This window comes from Zootoca vivipara, chromosome 11 (genome assembly GCF_963506605.1).
Source record: "Zootoca vivipara chromosome 11, rZooViv1.1, whole genome shotgun sequence".
Lineage (NCBI taxonomy): Eukaryota > Metazoa > Chordata > Lepidosauria > Squamata > Lacertidae > Zootoca > Zootoca vivipara.
In genome coordinates this window covers 55,547,205-55,567,269 of record NC_083286.1, presented here as the reverse complement: position 1 = coordinate 55,567,269, position 20,065 = coordinate 55,547,205, and the positions used below count along the sequence as shown (strand labels likewise).

The window sequence follows — 20,065 nt, the reverse complement described above, 5'->3', positions numbered from 1 at the left end:
CACAAAATGTAGAGTTTCCAGGGGTCTTTGTGAAGCTTTACTCTGCTAAACTCATTTTAAATCCTGTTGTTTGCAGATATCTCCAAGGAGATGCATTAGTCCGGAAGGATAAGATGGGGGGGGGGGGAGAGAAGAGCCTCAGGCATGTCACCTAACTGATCTTGTATGTAGTCTGTGGGGCTAAAATGCTGCCATTAGGCAAAGACAAGAGGGAGTTGCAAGAAAGAAAACAGCAGCAGACCTTTGAAGGAGAGCATCTAAAGTCTGGCAGACATCACTGGCGTTACGGTGACAGAACCACGCCTGCCATTCTCAGCTCCTGCAGCCACAGCAATTTAATTTGGGTTTCTGTAGTGTGGCATTGACCGAGGAGCGAGCGCGTTAGCAAACGAGGAAGTCGCTGCAGCAAACAAGCTCTCCATGCCTGACCAGCTGACGGCTCCCCAGCTCCCCAGCTCCCTTTGCCAAGAATGCATTCATTTTAGAGAAATATATGTAAATCCTCCCATTGGCAAAGTTCAGCAGGAATCTTATTGCTCCTGTAGCGTCAGTTGTTGTAGCAACCGGAACGGGCCTGGCCTCCAGTGGGGGTGGGGTGTCAAAAGTTGAACGCGGCAGAAAGGGAAAGGAGGATGGAGGCATTTTGTAGGAGTTGCTTTGGTCAGCGTCTCCTGTTGGGTCTCTGCAAGGAGCCTCAGCTTTGGTTTGAACACTCTTTGCATTGACTCCTGAAATAGGGAATCCAAGAACTGTAGAGTTGACCTCCAAAGGGTCATCTAGCTGAACCCCCCCTGCAATGCAGGACTCACAGCTAAAGAATCCCAGAGAATTGGCTGTCCAACCTCTGCTTGAAAACCTCCAGCAAAGGAGAGTCCCCCACCTTCAGTTGGAGTCCGTTCCGTGGTCGAACATCTCTCACCATCAGGAAGTTCTCCCTCTTTTGTTGGAATCTCCATTCCTGTAATCTGAGCCCAATGGTTCAGGTCCTACCCATAGGAGCAGCAGAAAACAAGCTTGCTCCTTCAGCTATCATACCACCTCTCAGCCTTCCCTTCTCCAGGCTAAATACACCCAACTCCTTCAACTGTTCTTCATGAGGCTTGGTTTCCAGACCCTTGATCGTCTTGGTTGCCCTCCACTGGATGCATTCCATCTTGTCAATGTCCTTCTTAAATTGTGGTGCACAGAACTGGACATAGGACTCCAGGTGGGGGCCTGATCAAAGCATAATGAAGCTGTACTATTACTTCCCTTGATCTGGATACTCTACTTCTGCAGGGAGGGTTTTTGTGGGGAGGGGGGTGTCCTTGGGTACTCCCACTTCATGCTGCTGAGACCCACAAGCAGTAGATGCTGCTCAATTAGGGAAAATAGAGCATTGTTCCACCTTCTGCTGCTCCCTCTTCCTTCTGCCCTACCAGTCCTAATGGAAAATGCATGGAGTATATATGATACTCTGGTGTTCGCATGTAAAATTGTATACATAGTTCTATGATTCGTTTTGTGAGCAACCTGTGGCCTTCAAGAAATTGTTGGACTCCAACTCCCATCAGCTGGACAATTGTCAGGGATGATAGGAGCTGTAAAAAGGTAAAGGACCCCTGACAGTTAAGTCCAGCCGCGAACGACTCTGGGGTTTGCGGCACTCATCTCACTTTACTGGCCGAGGGAGCCGACATTTGTCCGCAGAGAGTTTTTCTGGGTCATGTGGCCAGCATGACTAAGCCACTTCTGGCGAAACAGGAGCAGCACACAGAAACACCGTTTACCTTCCCGCCTGAGCGGTACCTATTTATCTACTTGCACTTTGATGTGCTTTTGAACTGCTAGGTTGGCAGGAGCTGGGACCGAGCAACGGGAGCTCACCCCATCGTGGGGATTCGAACCGCCGACCTTCCAACTGGCAAGCCCAAGGCTCAGTGGTTTAACCCACAGCACCACCCGCGTCCCATGATAGGGGCAACAATATTTGAAAGGCCACAGGTTCCCCACCCCTGAGTTACCTACACAGCCTGGGAATTGGACCTAGGATATTTCATATCCAAAGCACACACTCCAGCATTCAAAGTTTTAGCTCCTGGATGGGCAGGAGATGACCAATGTTATTCTAGCTGCAAGAACATCCCCTATTTACCTAATTAGAGGCAACCAATCCTAGGTTGGCATTTTCAGAACCCTGGATGGGGGTGACCAGCTCATCATACGGGATTTATTTATGCCCATAATAAAATCCAACAATATTTTTAAAGTCAACTTTATTCATGCTTAAGTACCAGCATATAATCTGCCAAAGTTTAAATGGCTCCATCACACACACTGGAAATGTTTTCAATCAAAGAAGGGTGCCTTCTGTTTTTCATGTAAGTTGCTTTTGGTTAAAGTATTTTGTTCTTTTTTTAATTTAAAAAAAGATAAATCAGATAACAGCAATAATTAATGTTAAAACACATCATTTTAAAGGAATTTTTGTAAAGATTTTCCAGTGAACAGGGACTATAATGACAAATGAACTGCACGTTAATGTTTTTTGTGGATTGCTCCAAAATGATTTAAACAAGGAGAAAATAAGTTTTAAGTGCAATGAAAATTTTACTGGAGAGGCATATATTTTTACAAAATAGGGGTACATTGCCAATATTCTGTAGCAGAAGCCTGTAAGCCCGTTGAAAGGAAAGTGGTTGGTTTAAATTTACATGGTAAGCAAAAATGGGTTTAAATTTACATTCTGTTTAAGATGGGGGAAGAAAGGGAACAGGGATACAGACTGGGAAATGCCATTGCCCAGCCAGGTTTAACAAAAAATTTACATTGAATGTCACCATTAATTCCTTGGAAACAGCTCTCTATAGGTTAACCCATCACCTCGATTCTGATCCAGCCACTTCCCGCAGGGGAAATTTGTGGTCACGCCTGTAGCGGAGTTGGTGATCTCCACCCGTTCCACCAGCCATCCGCACGAAATCCCAGTGCTGTCGTGCTCAATGCGGACTTTTTTCAACTCCCCAAGCTCAAGGATCTCCAGGTAGAACCGGTCGGTATTGCCCCGCTCAAAGAGGTTGCGGCACTTCTGTTTGAGTGCTCGCTTGCCGGAGTCCCCGTTCACTCCGAATATGGTAATGAGGACGTTGGCGTCTGTGCCAGATCCCTTCTCAAACCCTGTCACAACAATGACCTCATATTTGACTGGCACCAAACTCCGAGCTTTGCTGGCAAAGCTCTCGATCACCTTGGCACACTCAAAGACCTTTTGGTCACCCCTTTTCCTGCAGAGTGGTATTTTCGCATTGCACCTGAAGAAATACCTGCCAAAGGAACAGAACAGAGCTTACCTTTCTGGGAGGATTAATGGCTTACCTTTCTGACCAAATATTTCGCTGTAGGGAGCTTATTTTTCTTGGGAGAGAGAAAGCACACTTTCCATAACAAGTATTTTGTTGGCTTTGCTAAATCCCGTTTGATTGAATGTTTTGTTATCCTTCTTTTGTTTAAATTCCTTTGGCTGGCAAACTTCCATAAGCATACCAGGCACAGAAATCCATTTAATTGGATGTGTGTAGGTGATTCCCCTCAACCCTGCTTCTGAAAAGTTGCAATCTTTGCCCCAACCATTTCCCCTACCCCAATCTCAGATGACGATGATTATTTATTTCATTTATGAATAGCTTCCCACGAGGAGTCCCGAAGCGATCTGCAGTATAACATATGCAAAACAGTTACATATATAAAAACTGTCAAAACAATTGCAGGTATAAAAATAAACTTGTTTAAAAAAAAAATCCAATGTAGCTAGAGAGATAGAGAATAAAACAGCAACAGCACATATGTCAAATCAATTCAGATCCAGCACAGATACTAACTGGGATCTTACCTTCCAAGTCCCGGACTGCAGAATCCGGGACCGGCAGCCGTGTGACACCGGAAGTTGCGTCAACGTAACTTCCAGTGTCGCTTTGCCCTTCTATGGGCACCCAAAATGGCCGCCGGCGGCTTCGAAAGTCGCTTGTACACATGTCCAGAAGTGCGTCGACGTAACTTCCAGTGTCGCTCCGCCCATCTATGGGCACCAAAAATGGCCGCCGCCGACACCGGAAGTCGCATCTATGCACTTCCGGACATGCGTAGATGCGACTTTTGAAACCAGCGGCGGCCATTTTTTGTGCCCATAGAAGGGCAAATCGGAAAGAAAAAAAATGGCCGCCGGCAGGAGAAAATAACGGAGAAAAACGGGAGACGAAGTGATACGGGGGACCACCGGGAAAAGGTAAGTAAAAACGGGATTTTCCCGGGGAAAACGGGGTACTTGGCAGCTATGACTGGGATAAGGATCTCTATTTCAACAGCTTCTTGAAAGAGGAACGTCTTTAGCAGGGTCCAGAAAGGCAACAGAAAAGGCGACTGTTCAACATGCAATGGGAGGCACCTCCAGGGGCGTGGTGCCACCAACACAAAATGCCCTGTTCTGGCACTGTAGGGAATGAACTGGCAGACCAACTATGTGCTACAAAGATGTCTGCAAACGTGACTTGAAGGCTGGCAACATGCAGACAATGGCAGTACCTGGAGGCAGACAGTTAAGGTCATGCGTCCACAGCAGTGGACCAGAGGAGGAATGACCACTGGGAGAAGCTCAGAGAGAAGGAAGACCATGTGGCATCTGCAGCAGTACAACTGGATACCTTCATCTGCCACAGAAGCAAGAAAACATGCCTCTCCTATACCGGTCTCTACAGTCACAGCAGACGCAGTGGCGGAGCTTCATGCTCCGGCACCAGGGGGCGAAGAGCAGGCGGGGGCATGGCTGGTGCGCATCCTGGGGGTGTGGCGCACCGCCTGCAGGGGCATGGTGTGCGTCCTGGGGGGCGTGGTGTCCAGCGTGGGGGGGCAGCTGTGATTGCACCCCACCAGGATCGTGGTGCTGGGGGCGGTGCGCTCCCCCTGCCCCCTTCCTCCGCCAGTGAGCAGGCACTGTAACCTTCCAACAGTTTGACTTCACCCCCCCCCAAAGGCACATTTCTCCATTGTCTCCTGAGCAGGTGGATGCCAACAACAGCAAAGGAACAAGCTTCCTGCTAAGAGGATAGCTGCAAGCTACTGTCTCTTGCCGAAAGCAGTGTTAGGCTAGATAGGTAGTGAGAGCTGGACCATAAAGAAGGCTGATCACCGAAGAATTGATGCTTTTGAATTATGGTGCTGGAGGAGACTGCAAGAAGATCAAACCTATCCATTCTGAAGGAAATCAGCCCTGAGTGCTTACTGGAAGGACAGATCCTGAAGCTGAGGCTCCAAGACTTTGGCCACCTCATGAGAAGACTCCCTGAGAAAAGACCCTGATGTTGGGAAAGATTGAGGGCACAAGGAGAAGGGGATGACAGAGGACGAGATGGTTGGACAGTGTTCTTGAAGCTACTAACATGAGTTTGACCAAGCTGCGGGAGACAGTGGAAGACAGGAGTGCCTGGCGTGCTCTGGTCCATGGGGTCATGAAGAGTCGGACATTACTAAATGACTAAACAACAACAACAACCAGATGGGTGAAAAGGGACAACCTCTCCTTTTGCAAATTTTGAGGGGAGGGAGAAAACCTTGTAATGTTGTGGGAATGAAGCTCACGAGAAAAAGTGCTGGAGGTGGCAGCGTTATGTTCTTTCGAATGCAATTTTGGTGCTGATGCAAAACAACTGTAGAGGTCCTATTGATGGCCCAACAATTGCTATTTCCATGCCTTCTATGCCCTTTTTGGAATTACGATATACCTTGATATGATATCTCAAGGGTCTTTTGTGTCTGTGTAGCAGAGAATGGCAGCCTGTACTTAGGAATGGGGATAAATTCAGTTCAGTCCCCATTTAAAGGCCAAGTTAGTTAATGTGCATTTTCTGAAACAATTCACCAACCCCAGCACAGCCCTTCTTCAAATTTTACATTTCTCTGAATTTTGCAATGCAGTTCTCCAGCCAAGTAACACACACAGATATGCATTTACTGGGGTAAAATGTGCATAAAAATTCAAATGACATACAAGAGTGCATAGATTTGGAAGGGACTACAGATGAGGAAGAAATTTGATTTAAGGTAGGCTTAGAGGCAAGCCTTCAAATAAGCATTTTCCAAAATAATATGTGAACCGAAACACAGATGTCATATGATATTAGTGTTTCTTCAAATTTTGCAATGTAGTTCTCCAGCCAATTGGGGTGGGTGGGTGGGATGAGAAATTGCCCATCTTTATGTATCCCACTGCAGATGGCACTCCTCCAACTCAAGTAGTGGTGAGGTTGGAGCTAGTGCCACCATCCCTGCTCTACCCACCGGCATGTTCTACTTACACATGAGTATAATGCCGGAGTAAGAAAAACCAAGAAACAGCCAGTCAAATCTGGAAAGCCAGCAACCCTATTGGTGAGCTACATTCATCTGGTTCCATCTGGTTTACCTCCTGAACAAGGGAGCCAGCAGTCATTCAGCCCTATAGGGGGAAGGGGGACTGTAGACCTGACCCAACACCATAGTCAGGACATGGACCTTGTTGCAACTATCTGGAAATACCACCAGATCCAGTTGTCCCTGCCACTTGTGGAATCATCAGCGAATGCCAGAGACAGGCCATTTAGGGCAGGCCTAGGCAAACTTGGGCCTCCAGATGTTTTGGGACACCCATCATCCCTGACCACTGGTCCTGTTAGCTAGGGATGATGGGAGTTGTAGTCCCAAAACATCTGGAGGGCCGAGTTTGCCTATGCCTGATCTAGGGAGCTCTTTCCTACAAGCCACTTACTGGTTGAAAAGTTCCAACTCCGTGACGATAATTTCCTCAACATGCCAGTAGGCTTCTGTTTTCACACTCGATTTCTTTCCATCTTTTGGACAGTGACTAACACAGATGGCCGCAATATCGCCGACATTCTTGGAAGCGAACTCAAATTCGTCTGTTGCTCCTCTAGAGAACACCCCGCCCAGCAACAAAACAAAACAAAAACCCCATGTTGATTAACATCAGAAAGAACAACAGTCGTGATGAGAGGACAGAATTCATACGAGGCTGAGAGGTTGTGGACTCTCCTTCATTGAAGGTTTTGAAGCAGAGGCTGGATGGCCATCTGTCATGGGTGCTTTAGTTGTGATTCCTGCATTGCAGGGGGTTGGACTAGATGACCCTCAGGACCCCTTCCAACTCTACAATGCTGATTCTGTTATTTATAGTCTGCTGTTCACCTGAAGTTCCCAGGGTGGATATACTTAAAATCCAAAGCAAAGTTAAACAATAATATTAAAACAGGCCAACGTAAATTTCCATTCAAATGAAGCAGCAATATAAATTCAGTCCTCCATACCTCATCCTTCACCAAAAGCCTGCATCTTCCTCCAATGGCATTATATTGGTGGAAGGGTCATCTCTCGGTGGTAGAGTGTAAGTGTCGGGGACCATGCTGAGGAGGGCTGCACTGAGGAGCAATGGTGGGAGCCTCCCCCTGCTCCATAATCTTCACAGGAGCAGGGAAGTAGTATAGATTTGGAACAGTGGTTTGCAGAGGGACATAGTTCAGAAGACAGAAGCTGGGAAGAACTGAGTGGTGAACAGCTAGGAGAAGAACTGGGAGGGAGAGTAGGTTAACAGACTCACTTTTGCTGGAAAGCATCCATCTGCTCAGTCCAAGGTCAAGGAGAACAGATAAGGTGGAAGCACAGAAAGCAAAGTGGTTGCGAGATCAAGTTGCAAGACACGGAAGTGATGTGGGCGACTAGGGGAAAAGTGGGTGGAACCCTTAATTGGGAGCACCTTCATCCCTAGAAATGGATTCTTTGTTCTCTTGCTGTCATCATTAAATTTTCTAACTGGTAAGAGTCTCCTTTCTGTTCTGTTTATCTACTGCCAAAGGCGCGGAGGAAGCTGAGTCCCTGAAGCCTGACAGTAAGTTTTCCGTGTAGAAGGTTGGAGGTTCAACAGGCAGCATCTCCAGGCAGATGCTGGGAGAGATTGCCTCTGAAACCCTGGAAAGGCACTGCCAGCCAGTGTAGGCAATGCAAAGGTAAATGGTCCACTGGTCTCATTCAGTATAAGGCAACCTCTTAGAAGAGGAATTTCCTGTTAGACAGAGAGGTATACCTCTTCTGCAACAAAATTGCCACCAGCAATCGTCACCATATATTATTTAGACCACCCACATACCTTAAAAATCTCCTTTTTTTGGGTGAGTTTTCCAGAAGGAACTCTTTTGACCGTCCCTTCTTCCCCTCGAAAATAAGAGAGATGTTCTCCTTTGTCTCTGCGTCATCTCTGTCGCTCGTGACTGTCTCGATCTTGTAAGCTTGGAAGTCGGAAAAGTGCTTATGATGAAAAGGAGGGGGGAGACACAGGCCCTCAGCCCTTCCTAGTTCATAGCTGCCATTTGAGCTGTCAGGCTTGGTCTGCTATTAAGAGTGTCTGTTTCACATGCATCGTATCTGACAACATGTAAAGGTCCTAAAGGAGGAAAGATCTGGGCTTCTTCTCCTGGTTTAAAGCAGGAACGGGGAGCTTGTGACCTTCTCCAGATGTTGCAGGACTACAACGCCCATCAGCCCCACTGAGCATGGCCAATGGTCAGGGATTATGGGAGTTGTAGTTCAGCAACACGTGAATGGCCAAAGGCTCCCCTGCCCTACACCTTCAATGAACATAGAATAAGCTGAATGAAGAGTCTTTAAGATGCTTCTTCATGAATAGCTAGCATGGTGTAGTGGTTAAGAACGGTGGATTCGTAATCTGGTGAACCAGGTTCGTGTCCCCACTCCTCCACATGCAGCTGCTGGGTGACCTTGGGCTAGTCACACTTCTCTGAAGTCTCTCAGCCTCACTCACCTCACAGAGTGTTTGTTGAGGGGGAGGAAGGGAAAGGAGATTGCCGATCAGAAGGTCGGCAGTTCGAATCCCTGCGACGGGGTGACCTCCCGTTGCTCGGTCCCAGCCCCTGCCAACCTAGCAGTTCGAAAGCACATCAAAGTGCAAGTAGATAAATAGGTACCGCTACAGCGGGAAGGTAAACGGCATTTCCATGTGCTGCTCTGGTTCGCCAGAAGCGGCTTTGTCATGCTGGCCACATGACCTGGAAGCTGTACGCCGGCTCCCTCGGCCAATAATGCGAGATGAGTGCCGCAACCCCAGAGTCGGTCACGACTGGACCTAATGGTCAGGGGTTCCTTTACCTTTAGCTTTAAGGGGAGTGAAAGGCAGTATATCAAGTCCAAACTCTTCTTCCCTTCATGGCATGGCCTAGTAACACTTTTCAGGTGTTAAAGCTGCGGGGGACAGAAACCTAGCTCTACTTCCCCCCCCCAACAGTTTTGTTGCGTTTAAACTCAGGAAGGTAGAGAATTGTACCTGTGGAGCATTTTAGAACAGACCATGATACTGTTTAGTCAGACAAGTGGGGTAAAGTGGGGCATAAACACCACTAGCCCAGATTTTACCAGCTCCAAAGCGGTCCCTGCACTTGCTGTTTCCATGCCCTGATGCGGAAGTTGAGGTATGAGCCCTGTGTAAACCTTCACAAAATCAGGACACCCCATTGCACAGGGGCACTCATTGCATGAAACCGTCTGCACAAGCAGAGGCAGATTTAGGGGAGTGCAACCGGTTGCACTGGGTGCAGAGCCTCAGGGGTGCTGCAAATATGATGGAATCTGAGACTCCCCAAGGCCACTGGCATGAGCAATTGTTTAAGTGCAAGCTTACCCTCATCGGGCAGTGCCAGTAGTGTGCCCAGTTTCAAGTGGAGAATAGCTCAGTCAGTAGAGCATGGGACTCTTAATCTTAGGGTTGTGGGTTCAAGCCCCACGTTGGGCAAAAGATTCCTGCATTGCAGGGAGTTGAAGTAGATGACTCTTGTGGGAACTGTACAATTCTATGGTTCTATGACCAGTGGCATAATCTGAAGCCAGCTCTGTTTAGGGAAGCTTTTAATGTTTAATAGATTATTGTATTTTAATATTCTGTTGGAAGCCGCCCAGAGTGGCTGGGGAAACCCAGCCAGTTGGGCGCGGGGTTGAAATAATAAATTGTTGTTGCGGTTGTGGTGGTGGTTATTATTATTATTATTATTATTATTATTATTATTATTATTATTATTATATCCTGCTACTCCCTTCTCCACACATAGCTTCCAACTGTGGAAAATGTTGGAGGAGGGCTTGCACGACTTCCGTTTTAAATAAAATGGCTACCACAAGTCCCCCCCCTCCACTGCCCAGCTCTGCCTTTTAGACCTACAGGTGCGTTCCTTCAGTTCCAGGATGTCATTATTGGCACAAGCCAGCTCTCGGAGGATCTGCCCATCGTCTTCGCTCTTTGCCAGCCAGCGATCACACTGGAAGCGGAACATCTTATCCATTAGGGAGTCTTCTATATCGATGTACTCCAAGTGCCAACCGGGCGCTATCCCTGCGGGAAAGGAAGCATCTCGTTACTTGGGGACATGAAGCCGGTTAGGGTGCTGCCACCTACAGGTAGGGATGTCAGAGAAGTCCAACAAAAACGGGCATGGAAATCACTGATGTTCGCTTGTTTGTCCAACATCTGGAACGGAAACCAATCCAGTGAATACAGTCGGTATTTGCTGCTGCTCTTATTTTCAGCCTGCAAACGGTATGCAATTGGTTGTGTCTTCCCTTCCACTTATACCATGTCTCCTTTCTACTAAAATAAATGGGGTGGAATAAGATAACGAAAACATAATTTGCATAATTATGTAAGTGAAATATACTCGGAGTCCTGTAGTGACTTCATACTCTTTATTGCAGCTTGTAAAACAGTGAATTAGATTTGATTAAAAAAAACCTCACGCACAAAAGGATTTTAAAAATTTTATTTATCAGTTTTTTGACCATTTTTGAAGTCATTGTAAGCAGATATAAAATTGAACGCAAGCTTTAGAGTCACATATATACAACATTATATAGGGTCATCAAACACACAAGGAAGCTTTTTTTAGCTGCAGTAACAGTATAGACGCCGCTAGAGGACGATGTTTTGCTACCTCTCCTGTAGGTTCTTTTCCCAGCATGCCCGGCAGGGTCTGCTGGCTTAGTTTTGAGGTCCCAAAAAGGGGCTTTTACCTCGTGCATGTGTGACATTTGTATACCCTATATTGCTAAGAACACTCCCCATTGTGGAATGTGGCGTTGTGTCCAAATTTGATACGAAATAAATATAGAATTGTTAATGCAATTTTATGAAATGGTAAAATGGCATACAAAAAAATTAAAAACAGTTTGTTACAGTCGGATATAGCCGGTTAGGTTCCAATGCCTAAGCCAATACCGCTCAACATCTGAAACCAAGAAAGTTGTGGCCTTTTCATCCACTTAAAATCAATTCATTGTGGCTTGTGTCTTATTTCACGGGGAGGGAGGGACATTGCCACACAATCATTAGCTGGTTGGCCAGGACCCTCAGCCCTTTTTAAGTGGTCCATGGAGGTGGGGGGAGTTTGGGAACCCCACTGTGGAGGGAAGCAGCATTGCACTGAGCCAGCCCCTTGGTCTATCAGTTGCCTACACTGCCATGCAACGACTCTCCGGGGTTTCAATCAGGAGACATTCCTGTCCCTAGTTGAAAGCCCCTATCCCCTGGATTTAATTTACCTGGGGGAAATTAGGAGTGCTGTGCCACCCCTGCCTGCTGCTGTTGGCAGAGTCTCCTTATTCCTACGGCCCCCTGTTGCATGGAAATCCAGGCCTGCTCTTCCAATTACATACCTGCCATTTCTCATCATTTAACAACAACGGGAAGAAGGGAAAAAGTGAGGAGGAGAAAAATCCAGCCCAGGCCCTGCTTGCCTGCCAGCACTTAATTAAGCCTTGAGCTCCAGAAGGCAGTGTTTGGTTAGAGGATTACCCAGGACCGCCATGTGTGTTGGAAGACACCAAGCTCAGGGTTTTTCTTCTTTGGCATCCCTGGAGAAGCAAGCCCTTGACAAATCAATGCTCTGTCTCCCAAAGCCCTGTCTCCAGCAGTTTGGGAAGAGAGCCTTCAGCAAACGGAAGGCAAAAGGGGGAGGGAAAGGAACCACAACGTTCGCCTGCGGTGCGAGGAGGAGCGGCTGGGCACTGCGGTGGGAATTGGGGGTTGGCGGACGATCACCCAGTGGTTGGAGGGGAGCCAGCTCTCTGCGCCTGGAACCTGCTATTGGATGGAGGGCAGTTGGCGCGGGAGCGAAACCAGAAGGGAGCTGCTTCTCTGCTCAGAAAGAAAGCAAAATAGTTGCTTGGGCAAATAGCTGTGCTTTGAAATGCACTTGGTCTGAATTGCATGGGAATGGGGGCAGCTCTCTCTCCCTTTTGCGATGGCCCCCTTTCCACTGATTTTAGAAGGCTACAACAGATCTATGATTTGCACCCCCTGCCTCTGTTGAAGGGCTCTCCAGGGAGTCAGGACTGAGGAGTAGGCGCAGTGCTTCATTCCCAACAAGTGAGTGTCCGGTAACCTCCTGGAACATTTTATACCACAAATGATCCAGCTCAATTTTATTTTTGTTCTACTTTTCATAGAATTGTAGAGTTGGAAGGGACCCTAAGGGTCATCTAGTCCAACCCCCTGCAAGCAGGAATTTCAACTAAAGCATCCATGACAGATGGCCATCCAACCTCTGCTTAAAAACCCCCAAGGAAGGAGAGTCCACAACCTCCCAAGGGAGTCCGTTCCACTGCCGAACAACTCATACTATCAGAAAATTCTTCCTGATGTTTAGTCGGAATCTCCTTTCTTGTAACTTGAAGCCATTGGTTCGAGTCCTACCCTCCAGAGCAGGAGAAAACAAGCTTACTCCTTCTTCCATAGATACACAGGAGGTTTAGTTTGGTCAGAACCAAGTAGACACTTCTAGAGTTAATGCTAAATATATTATTGCTGGTAAGTGAGCCATCATAGCTGCTAGAGGGCCATAAAAAATTGTGTCCAGGGCTTTTTAGACTCGTCTACCCATGTACTATCTGAAACCAAAGTGGCAAATTGGTTGCCAGATGTGACGACCCCCCCCCAGCTCTCCTATCCTGAACCACCCCAACATTCAGCTTCAGTGCATGTGTTATAAGAGAAAGAAAAACCTTTCTCCACCCATTTTCTCCATGCAACACACAATTTTATAAACTTCTATCATGTCGTCTCTGGGTCATTTTTTTCTCTAAACGAAAAAGCCCCCAATAGCTGCAACCTTTGCTCACAGGGGAAGCACTCCATAGGGGACAGACCTATCTAGGTGCCCTCAGGAATCTTCCCAGGCCACACCCCTTGGCCTCACCCATTGCTAGCCCTTCCCAGCACCATCCTTGAGCATTTGCCCTGCTGGGATTTTGATAATACTTCCTGCTTGCTTTGATGGATAATGGAAATATATTTGTGTGTGTGTGATCCTCTGAGTTTTGTGCAGCTGGTTTGTCGTTTACCTTACAAAAGTGAGAGTCACATGCATTGTTGCAATCAGTTTCCCCTCTGCGATCAACACCCCCTGCTATGTGCCACCTGGGAGGCTACCTATGAAGAAATGCAGCCCGCAAAGCAGAAATGGTGCCCCCCTTAAAACAAACCACATCTTTGTTACCTTTGTTGTCGTGCCAGATCCGCACCTTGCAGAGATCCCCAAGACTGAGTATATCGGAGAAATAGAAAACATCCAACTGGTTCCTCTCAAACTTGTTGGACTTGTTCGCTTCTTTAAGAGCCAAAGTCCCGGAGTCCCCGTTCTCCCCAAAGATGATCATCCAGACATTGGCATCTGTTCCCGCCGCTGCAGGGAGATGGAGAGAGAACAGATTACTGCAGCACGTTATACGTAGGGCTGCCTCCGAAGACTGCTTGGAAACTTCAGCTGGTGCAAAATTCAGCAGACAGTTTGCTCACCGGGGCAAAGCGGTTTGAGAATATCACACTGACCTTGGTCCAACTGCACTGGCTACCAATTAGGAGGAGGAGGAGTTTGGATTTGATATCCTGCTTTATTACTACCCGAAGGAGTCTCAAAGCGGCTAACATTCTCCTTTCCCTTCCTCCCCCACAACAAACACTCTGTGAGGTGAGTGGGGCTGAGAGACTTCAGAGAAGTGTGACTAGCCCAAGGTCACCCAGCAGCTGCGTGTGGAAGAGCGGAGATGCAAACCCGGTTCCCCAGATTATGAGTCTACCGCTCTTAACCACTACACCACACTGGCTCTCTTGAGTCACCAGACTCAACTAAATGCTGGCTTTGACTTATAAAGCCTGAAATGGCTCAGGACTACAGTACCTCAAGGACCGCCTCTCTCCATATGAACCTACCCAGACCCTCCGATCATCTTCCACAAGAGGTCCATTTGTGGAATGCTCTCCCCAGATATATTCATCTGCGGCCTTCATTGTACACCTTTAGGTGCCAGGCAAAAATGTTCCTCTTTAGGAAACTCCATGGTGTATCTGCAACAACACAACCGTATGCCCTCATCTGCCCCAGCTGCGACAAAACATGTCTCTCCTGTATCAGTCTCTACAGCCACAGCAGGCACTGTAACTCTCCAATGGTTTGACTTCACCCCCAAAGGCACACTCTTCCATTGTCTCCCGAGACAAATGTATGCCAAGAATAGCCAAATATCTCAATTGGCCCAAAGGTCACAGAGTAGCACAATTTGGAAATATCAAAGGCAATAGAAAATTCCCACCATGTTTGGCACATCAGAATTCCAGGCTGCCCCCTTTGGCATTCAGATTGGTCTGGAGGCTGCAGCTGGGCTGGTACAGAACACAGGGCCTAGTTTACTTGTGGAGGCAAATTACCACCAATATGTAACACCTTGCTTGTGGGTTTTGCATGGGTTGCCAATCTGCTGCTGGGCCAAGTGATGGCAGATTACTTGAGAGACCTCCTAATCCCTTATATACCCAACAGGTCACTGTGGTTTGCAGGAGAGTCTCTCCTTCAAGTTCCAAAGATCTCGCGCTTGATCTGGAAGCTGTGGTTAGTACAGAATGCTGCAGCATGATTGCTGACAAGAGTGAGGCCCTGTCAGCATATAACACTGTGCCCAGAGATCCGCACTGGTTGCCCATTTGCTACAGGGGCCAAATTCAAGGGGCTACTATTTGTATATACTGTATAAAGGTAAAGGGACCCCTGACCATTAGGTCCAGTCATGACCGACTCTGGGGTTGCATGCTCATCTCGCATTATTGGCCGAGGGAGCTGGCGTATAGCTTCCAGGTCATGTGGCCAGCATGACGAAGCCGCTTCTGGCAAACCAGAGCAGCACACGGAAACGCCGTTTACCTTCCCGCTGTTTATCTACTTGCATTTTTGATGTGCTTTCGAACTGCTAGGTTGGCAGGAGCTGGGACCAAGCAACAGAAGCTCACCCCGTCACAGGGATTTGAACCGCTGACCTTCTGATCAGCAAGCCCTAGGCTCAGTGGTTTAACCCACAGCGCCACCTGGGTCCCTTATTTGTATATATAGCCTCTAACAATTTGGGACCAGTTTACCTACGAGATCACCTTGCCTCACATGTGCCCACTCGACCACTTTGATTGGTGGAATTGGCACTGCTATAATTGTCACGTAATACCCATTCCACATTTGTACGAACTCAGTCGTTTAGTGTGGCAGCATCTAGTACACACTTTGGAACTCCCTGCCTGTTGAGATCAACCTGGCATCTTCACTGTACTCTTTTTGATGGCTGCTAGAAAAATTCTTCTTTTAAACAAGCCTACCCAGATGCTTAGACAGTTGAGGCAATCTTAATCTATTTTAGTATTTTAACTTTTGTATGTTTTAAAGCAGGGTTGCGAAAGCCCCCCCCCCCGAATTTCCTGTTTTATGTTTTGTAAACCAGTTTGAGGTGCCATACAATCAGGTGGCGTATAAATTTTATGAAATCTATAAATCATACTAAATCAGGATCTCTGAAGTCCATTTTGAAGTAAAGTGGAATAAGGCCTTTAGCTGGCTGCCCCTGTTCTGTGGAACAGCATCCCTGTTGACATACGATTACGACAAGTGCTCACTATCTTCACTTCCGGAAACGACTGAAGACATGTTTGTTCTGACAGGTTTTCCCAGCTGAACAAAAAGGTCGCTGCCATGACATTGCTTATTATCTGCCGTTCTTTCCCCTGTTGCTTTTAACTGCGTTTTTAGCAGTTTTTATTGCATTCTGTACATCGCCTTAGACCTTAGGAGATAAATAAAATAAAACAGCATAGCTAAGAGCTGCTGTGGAATCCTCCTGGAGGCTGGCAAACGAAAGGACTGTTTTGGGTTAGGGTACACCTGAAAAACATCCCCAAACCCTGCACAGAATATGACAGATCATCTCTCGAGGTGCTATGGTGACATGGTTATTGTCTCTGTGCTGGGAGATGCCGTAGTCGAGCTACTTCCAAGCCTGCATGTGCCTCAGTCGGATGTACCATTATGCTGACTGCTGTATAATCTGATCAAAAACAGGCTCACCTCATTCATTCCCTAATTTGTTTTCCCCCACTGGCTGTCTCAGCTCATAACAAAATAGAACTCACTGTAGTTAAAAAACCATCACCCTTCATTTCCTGGAAAAGAGAAGATGGATGTGCTCATGTTGACATCTGAATCTCTGTTCTTTGAATCTCTCTCTCTCTCTCTCTCTCTCTCTCTCTCTCACACACACACACACACACACACACACACACACGCACACACACACGCACACACACTCTGGAGAAAGTTTGTCAGAGTACGAAAGAGGTAAGGTCAGGTAAAGGCAAAAGACCCTTGGACGGTTAAGTCCAGTCAAAGGTGACTATGGGGTGTGGCGCTCATCTCGCTTTTCAGACCGAGGGAGCTGGTGTTTGTCCTCAGACAGCTTTCCAGGTGTCATGTGGCCAGCAGGACTAAACTGCTTCTTGTGCAATGGAACACCATGACGAGCCAGAGTGCACAAAAATGCCATTTACTTTGCTGCCACAATGGTACCTATTTATCTATAGTACTTGCACTGGTATGCTTCCGAACTGCTAGGTTGGCAGAAGCTAGAACAGAGCAACAAGAGCTCACCCCATCATGTGGATTCGAACCGCTGACCTTCCGATCAACAAGTCCAAGAGGCTCAGTGGTTTAGACCACAGTGTCACCTGTGTCCTTTCTAAGTACGAAAGAATCAGCAATCAAGGAGATTGTGTGTGCTTGTTGTTCAGCTTGTTTAAATAATAACTCACAAGTTCTTTGATAATACCCCCTGCCTCTTTTATAAGTAAATGTCTATCAGTTCCTCACATTACACATTCTCCAAGACTTCCGAGGGATTTCATGGGTAGCCAAAAAGAGCATCAATCTGGGTAGGAATATTTCCTAAAGAGATCCGTGCATCTGTCAACTGATACCAAATATTTCCAAAAGCAAAATGCTTAGCAAAAGTTGAAGGTTCCTCTTCTCTGGCAGAACATCTTAGGGTGTCAACAGAGTTTCAATAAACCTACTAAAATTTCCTTAAGAATTATTTCCTTGGACAGACATAGTGGGTTAGTGACAGTAGTGGATTCTATCAGCAGGGGAAACTCACTGGTTTCTTGTAGATTACTGGATGCAATAAAACGTTAAACGTACCTCCAACGTCGCTGGTTTTAACCTGAATTGTATATTCAGTATAATCCATCATCTGCTCATCATCGATTACTGCCGGAATCTCCCACTCCAGGGTGAGATTGTCTCCCCACTGTGTGGAGAGCCATTCATTGTATGCAAACACGGTCACCTCTTGAGTGGTCAGATTCTTCATGGTGATCTAGGGGGAAACCAAACCAAAGGAAAGCGTTCAGTCTGAATTAGAACCCTTTGGATAGCCCTAAAAGAAAGCTTCAGCAAAACCCACCGGGGAATGTTTGCTCTTGGGTTGTGGGGCATAGCTGCCAAGTACCCCATTTTCTCTGGGAAAACCCCGATTTTACTTACCTTTTCCCGGTGGTCCCCCATATCACTTCGTCTCCCGTTTTTCTCCGTTATTTTCTCCTGCCGGCAGCCATTTTTTTTCTTTCCGTTTTGCCCTTCTATGGACACAAAAAATGGCCATCGCCGGCTTCAAAAGTCACATCTACGCATGTCCGGAAGTGCATAGACGCGACTTCCAGTGTCGTTGGCGGCCATTTTTGGTGCCCATAGATGGGCGGAGCGACACCGGAAGTTGCGTCGACGCACTTCCTGACATGCATACAAGCGACTTTCGAAGCCGGCGGCGGCCATTTTTGGTGCCCATAGAAGGGCAAAGTGACACCGGAAGTTACGTCGACGCAACTTCCGGTGTCACACGGCTGCCGGTCCCAGATTCTGCAGTCCGGGACTTGGAAGGTAAGGTGTGGGGTGGGGCAGAGCTGTGGAGTCACCCCCCCCCTAACACCAGCATCACTGATGCTTACCAGTACAAGTGGTGTGGTAGGGTTAGGGGCACACAGTTGCAACGGTGGGACTGTTTGCCAACCATCTGGTGCTTTTCAATGTGTATGGCCCCGACCTCGCCACTGTTCAGGGAAGCAGTGGTGATGCTGGTGGCTCCACCCCTCCACAAGGACCACTGCAGTATCCAGAGGAGCAGTTCACCTATAGGAGTCTCACATGACCTAATCATTAGGTCAGTTGGTCCAGGGGGAAAGCACGTGAACATAAAAACATAAGGCTGCTGGATCACGCCAATGGCCCACCTAGTCCAGCAGCCTGTTCTCAAAGGGACCAAACAGATGCCTGTGAGAAACCCACAAGCAGGATCAGAGCATATGAACGCTCTCCCCTCCTGTGGTTTCCAACAACTGGTGTTCAGAAGTATTGCTGCTCCAACTGTGGAGGAAGCACAGTTTGAGCTTTGAGCTGTGGTAGGGAGATGCTAGGCTGTATAAGGGATAGACATACACACAGAGAGATAGCTGCCACCCCTGCTCGCTCTGCTCTCCAATCCCACCTCCCCCTTTGCCATTCCCCCATACCTGACCAAACCCCTTTCCTTTTCTACCTGATCCACCCCATCACCTATCCCACCCCCCTCCATTAATCAGCTTGTCTGGGCATGCCAGCCATTCCTCATGCTGCAGCTAGTGTGGTCACCGATATCTGCAGAGCGTGATGACACCCTGCATTTTTATGTATATAGGAAGATATGAATGACGTTCTTCTGGGGAAGCTGTCAGGCCAAGCAAACGTTCCAACTTTGGGTGCTGGACAGAAGTTTCAGTCAGGAGCCTGGTCACCAGGCCCCTGTTCTGAAGTCTTTTGCTCCACAGCTGGCAAGTATATAAATTCTATAAACATATAAACATAAGTACGGAGGCAGGCTTGTGAACCATTGCAATTTCTTCCTATTGCAAACTGTGATACTTGTCCAAAGCAGACTCCTAATTGAAACAACCCATTCATTTTTAATTGGCATCTCTGATCTGCTGTTTACAATTGGTGGGAGGGTGGAGATTTTGTCGGTTTTTTTGAGATAGGAAAACTCAGAGTATTGTGCCTGAGTTTCCATGTAGCAACAAATGGTTAATTAACGAGGTTGATGGCTTCATTTGCCTTCTCATCTTGTCTGCTTAGCACTGACAGTGCACCATCTGTCTGACATTCCGGCTCTACCCCCACAAGTCCTCCCGTCTGCTCGTTCTCCTATAAACACGCCACCGACAGAAATTCAAGGGAGCTCAGATTCGTCCTCACACCAGCCTGACACCCCATTTGAAACCTACGAAGATGCATTTGTGAGTGTGTTACTCATCAGTGCTTTGGAGGGAGGTGAGAGTACCCTGCATGCGCTGGAAGAGAAGCAGTGGAAGAAATCAACATTGAGCACCAAATTCCACAGTGAGAAGGATGGAACTCTCCTGCAACCTCTATAAATGTTGCATAGCATGGCAATGTACACAGATCAACTTAATTTGCTCTGGAACATATAAATACATCGGATAGCTTATTCTGCTTCCAACATGGACCTGTAATTATTGGATGTCTTACTCAGCCACCCCTGTGGTTCAGCTCATAACTAACTGAGTTTGGGGAAGGGCCATAGCTCTGTTGTAGAGCATGTGTTTTGCATACAGCAGGTCCTAGGTTGA

The 20,065-nt window shown here is 47.3% G+C and overlaps 1 protein-coding gene across 1 annotated transcript in view; it reads right to left on the bottom strand.

The window, feature by feature from the left end:
- Positions 1 to 2,535: 2,535 nt before the first annotated feature.
- The window catches only part of LOXHD1 (lipoxygenase homology PLAT domains 1), a 148,919-nt gene continuing 131,389 nt past the window's right edge, over positions 2,536 to 20,065 (bottom strand). The window contains exons 36-41 of the mRNA XM_035100922.2: positions 17,586 to 17,763; positions 13,575 to 13,760; positions 10,247 to 10,417; positions 8,168 to 8,306; positions 6,776 to 6,937; positions 2,536 to 3,302 (exon numbers count right to left, since the gene is read on the bottom strand). Of these exons, the coding sequence (XP_034956813.2) occupies positions 2,822 to 3,302; positions 6,776 to 6,937; positions 8,168 to 8,306; positions 10,247 to 10,417; positions 13,575 to 13,760; positions 17,586 to 17,763 (1,317 nt within the window). The 3' untranslated portion in view covers positions 2,536 to 2,821. The remainder of the gene's footprint in view (positions 3,303 to 6,775; positions 6,938 to 8,167; positions 8,307 to 10,246; positions 10,418 to 13,574; positions 13,761 to 17,585; positions 17,764 to 20,065) is intronic.